The sequence below is a fragment of the Rhea americana genome, unplaced genomic scaffold (genome assembly GCF_003343005.1).
Source record: "Rhea americana isolate MKP2758 unplaced genomic scaffold, rheAme1 scaffold_136, whole genome shotgun sequence".
NCBI classification, from domain to species: Eukaryota; Metazoa; Chordata; class Aves; order Rheiformes; family Rheidae; genus Rhea; species Rhea americana.
In genome coordinates, this window is record NW_028185439.1 from 2,515,909 (window position 1) to 2,519,963 (window position 4,055).

The 4,055-nt window shown below is 65.6% G+C and overlaps 1 protein-coding gene across 1 annotated transcript; it reads left to right on the top strand.

Moving 5' to 3' along the window:
• Nucleotides 1-465: 465 nt before the first annotated feature.
• Nucleotides 466-3,845, top strand: CCDC24 (coiled-coil domain containing 24). Its single transcript, XM_085298143.1, has 8 exons — nucleotides 466-688; nucleotides 774-949; nucleotides 1,378-1,488; nucleotides 1,693-1,779; nucleotides 2,219-2,273; nucleotides 2,649-2,712; nucleotides 2,910-3,015; nucleotides 3,145-3,845. Exons 1-8 carry the CDS (start codon nucleotides 548-550, stop codon nucleotides 3,476-3,478), a joined length of 1,074 nt encoding a protein of 357 aa, XP_085154269.1. The 5' UTR covers nucleotides 466-547; the 3' UTR covers nucleotides 3,479-3,845.
• The last annotated feature ends 210 nt before the right edge of the window (nucleotides 3,846-4,055 follow it).

Below are 4,055 nucleotides of genomic sequence, written 5' to 3' on the forward strand. Positions count from 1 at the left end.
GGTGTAGTGTGGGGTGGGATAGGGGGTAGGGGTTGAGGGTATGGAGTGGGATGCAGGGTGGAGTGTGGGGCAGGGGTTTAGGGTGTGGGGCAGAGTTGTGGGGTGTGGGGCGGTGGTGGGGGAGCATGAAGGCTGTGGGGCAGTGTGTGGGGAAGGAGTCAGAGGGTTGCAGGGTGCTGTGGGGCATTGTGGGGGGCATAGGGGGCAGCACATAGGGACAGGAATGCAGGAATGCACTTCCATGGGGCAGTGTGTGGGGTGAGGGCAGCACATGGGGACAGGAGGGGGAGGCCCATGGGGCAGGAGTGCCGTGGGGAGCCACACTTGGAGACAGGAATACAGGGGGCCCATGGGGCAGCGTGGGGGGTGGGAGGCAGGAGTCGGGGGTGGGGGTGGCCATCGTGTGGGGCTGGAGGGGGCCTCCAGCCTGGCATGTGGGGAGCATAAGTTGCAGCTGCCCAGGGGGAGCAGCAGGATTAAGGGGGGGGAGCGGCCCAGCCCCACACTACCCTGACCCCTCCCTGCCCCACAGCCGTGGGGCTGCCCCATGCTCCCGTGCCGCGGGGCCCTGGGGCGGCCCTCGCTGTGGGGGCTGCTGGAGGAGCGGCTGCCCCCCGGGGAGCGCCCGGCCGTGCGGCGCATGCTGGGTGAGGAGGCCGTGGAGCGCAGTCTGGAGCTGCGTGCCGAGGTGGGCCCCCTCCCACCGCACCGGCCCCGGCCCCCCGGCGCCGTGGGGGGCTGCCCCCTGCCACCCAGCCCCCCATACCGCGCAGGTGGCGGTCCTGCAGGAGCTGTGGCAGGAGCGTCGCGCTGACAGCCCCGGGGACCCTGTGCGTGGGGCTGGCTCGCAGGCCCTCCTGGCTGCGCCTCCCCAGCTCAGGGAGCTGGTGAGAGGGGAGATCCGGCTGCTGCTGCTCGGCCTCCAGCAACAGGCGGCACAGGAGGGCAGGTACGTGGGCATAGCCGGGCCGGGGGGGCTGCCCCACACCCTGTGGCCCAGCTGGGCTTTGGGGCTGCTCTGTGACAGGGCCTGGGGTCTGTCCCTGCACCCTGCAGCTGAGCTGGGATTTGAGGCTGTCCTGCATCCTGCAGTGGAGCTGGGATTTGGGGCTGCTCCGTGACGCAGCTGTGCCTGGGGTCTGCCCCTGCACCCTGTGGTGGAGCTGGGATTCGAGGCAGCCCTGGCGGCCCCGGACGCCCAGGAGGATCGTGGAGCTGGAGGGGCTCAGACCTCTCGCTCCCACTGGGCTCAGCATCACCCCAGGGTGGCAGCAGCCCTTCAGACGGCCAAGCGTGAGGGCTGTGAGCACCTGCCATGGGTGATGGTGGGGTCTGCGCCCCAGTACGGGGCATGGAGCTCGCCTGTGTCTCCTGCAGAGATGGAGGCAGGGCTATGGCCAGGTACAGCCCCTGTGTGGTCAGCTTTGCCATGGAGAGGACTGCAGGAACGAGGCAAGACATACCCCTGCAGGACAGCGCTGCTCCCAGGTGGGTCCCCATACTGCTCAGCACCACGGGCCATGTGCGCCTTACAGCCACGGGCTCCCTGCTGTATCCCTGGGAAGGCTGGTGGCAGCAGAGGCTCCCTGGCCGCCTGCACTGCCTGCGGTGGGCCAGACCCTGCAGTGCCCTCACAGGGAGTGATTTGCCCCTGCTCCCCCAGCTCAGCCCCTGCCTGTGTTCTGCCCCCAGCTCGGCCTCGGGGCTCGCCCAGCGTCTGGACTCCTTCAGAGACAAGCTGAACATCACCCACCTGCCCCAGGTGCTGCCCCAGCTCCGGTGAGTGAGTGGCTGGCAGAGTCCCTCTCCCCTTAGTGGGCCTGTCCTCCTGTTTGCTGCACGCCGCAGGGCTGGCTGCAGCACAGATCCTGTACCCCCTTCTGCCCTTGGGGCTGGTGTCCGGGCCAGGCTGTGTCAGGGATGCTCGAGGTTGCGTGGTCACTGGGGGACTGGCACTGTGTTTGGGCTGGTGTCTGGGCCAGACTGCTGGGGTTCTCCGTGCCATGCAGGACAGTTGCTCTGAGCCGTGTTTCCCCTGGGGTATCTCCTGAACTCTGAGAAAGCTCAAGCCCTCCCCGATCACCACCCTGAGCAGCACCTTGCCCTGGCCTTCCTACTGAGCCAACACCATATCCTAGGAGGGGTGCAGGAGGATGCCTACTTTGGGGTAGACCCCTTCCCTGTGCCGGGCCCAAAGTACTGACCATCTCTGCCCCAGGTCCATGCTGGAAGAAGAGTGCCATGACCTGGAGAAACACATCACTCACCTCCAGGTGAGTCCTGTGCCCTATGTGTGCCCCCTAGGACTTGGCCTGACTGTCATTTGGCTGCGGTCTGCCCCACCTCTGTGCCGTACAGTGGGTGATGAGGACCCCAATGGCTTTTAGTCCAAAGCAGAGCCTGGCAGTGCTGAGCCAGCAGGTGGAGAGAGGCTGGGAAGGGATAGAGCAGCTGCTGGGGGCCCAGTCAACTGGGTTCTCCCCACTGCTGGGGGGGAGGTGCATGGGGTGATGAGGGGGCGCTGAGCTTGTGTCTCTTGCCCAGCCATGATTTGCAAGTGGCTGTGATCTCCATTAGGAGCTCCACACCTTGTGTGTCCCTGGTGTGGGGCTGTTGTTCAGTTCTCTTGCCCCCCTGCCTTTCCCCAGCACTGCCTGGAGGAAGAACACTATGCTGCCATGGGGCCACAGGCACTGGAGCCCACCCTAGCAGGTAAGGGGACTCTGGGGGGAGGAAAGCAGGGCGCACAGGCAAGGCACTCATGCAAGGCAGGGCTCATGCTCAGCTCTGGACATCTGGTGCGGTCAGGAGAGGTGGGGATGCCGCGCTGTGCCCTGCATCAAGTGTGGATGGATATGCTCTCGTGCCCCCGGCCTGATGCTCCATCCTCCTTGTGTCCCTCCCCTCAGAGCTGCAAGGCCAGAGGAGAGCCATGGAGCAGGATTTGCAACTGGGCCCCTGGCCCGCACACCCCAGCCTCTCCCCAGATGTGGAGAGTCCTGACCAGCTGCCCAGGTAAGCACTGAGGGCTTTTCCTTGCAGGGCCCTGCTGAGGTCAGGACCCGGGCTGCCAGCAGTGCCGAATCCTGCCAGGTGCTCGGGGCTGCCCTGGGCAACCCCTGCTTACCTCTACTCTCTCTGCAGATCCCCGCTGTGCCCAGGCAGCCCCTCAGGAGCTGCAGCAGGATCTGGTGCTCTGTCCCCACTGGGACCCGGCACGCCAGCCCTAAGGAGCCCTCCCAAGAGCTCGAGTCTCTGTGCATGGGGTTGGTCAGTCAACCATGCCACCCACCAGGACCTGCCCGCGCCGTCCTCCCAGAGCCCTGCCTGGCCTCCCGCCTGTCCGCGCTCCCTCCTTCAGCCAGGGGCTGTGGGGCATGGCCCCCCCTTCCTGCCCTCCCCACCCTCGGGGCTGCCCCCTCCTCGCTCAGCCCTGGGGCGGCACCGAAGGCTTCTGTCCTGCAAGGGGCCCAGCTAGGGCAAGATGCCCAGAGCTGTGCACGGGGAAAGGCCAGCTGCCCTCTCTGCTTTGTGGGATACTCGCTAGACCCCTGCAGAGGCAACATTCTTCCTCAGCAAAACAAGCCCTTGTCCCCCACGCGCTGGCTTAGCCCTGGGCTAGATTTTATGGATCTGAACCCCTGGCCACTGGGTGGGGGCAAGGGCAGGAGCCAGGGCCTGGAGCATTCCCCGTGGCCCATCCTGACTGTTTAGTGCCAGCGCTGAGCATCCAAAGGGTGCACCCAGGGGAAATAGGTCCCCCCCACTGTCTCCTCTGAACCCCACCAGCTCCCCAAAGAAGCACACAGTGGGACACGGACTCAGGAATATAAATCTCATTAAAGTCTAGGATACTTTAGAACTCTACACCGGGAGAGACACTGGCACAGGCAGCGCTACCCAGGAACGCGCGCGTTATTGCTAACAATTAGAGGTGAACAGTAGCGTCGTGACACGTGGGGCAGGGCATGGGCACCATGCGGGAAACTGTGCCTCTCCACGGCATCGCACGGGGGGCTCAGGATGGGGCCACGGGAACCGGAACGTCCTGCTGG

Excerpts from the sequence above, each read along its gene's own strand:
- CCDC24 (XM_085298143.1), top strand. The coding sequence starts at position 548 with ATGCTCCCGTGCCGCGGGGCCCTGGGGCGGCCCTCGCTGTGGGGGCTG. Across the intron at positions 950-1,377 it reads CAGGCGGCACAGGAGGGCAG|AGATGGAGGCAGGGCTATGG; the intron begins GTACGTGGGCAT and ends TGTCTCCTGCAG. Across the intron at positions 1,780-2,218 it reads CAGGTGCTGCCCCAGCTCCG|GTCCATGCTGGAAGAAGAGT; the intron begins GTGAGTGAGTGG and ends TCTCTGCCCCAG.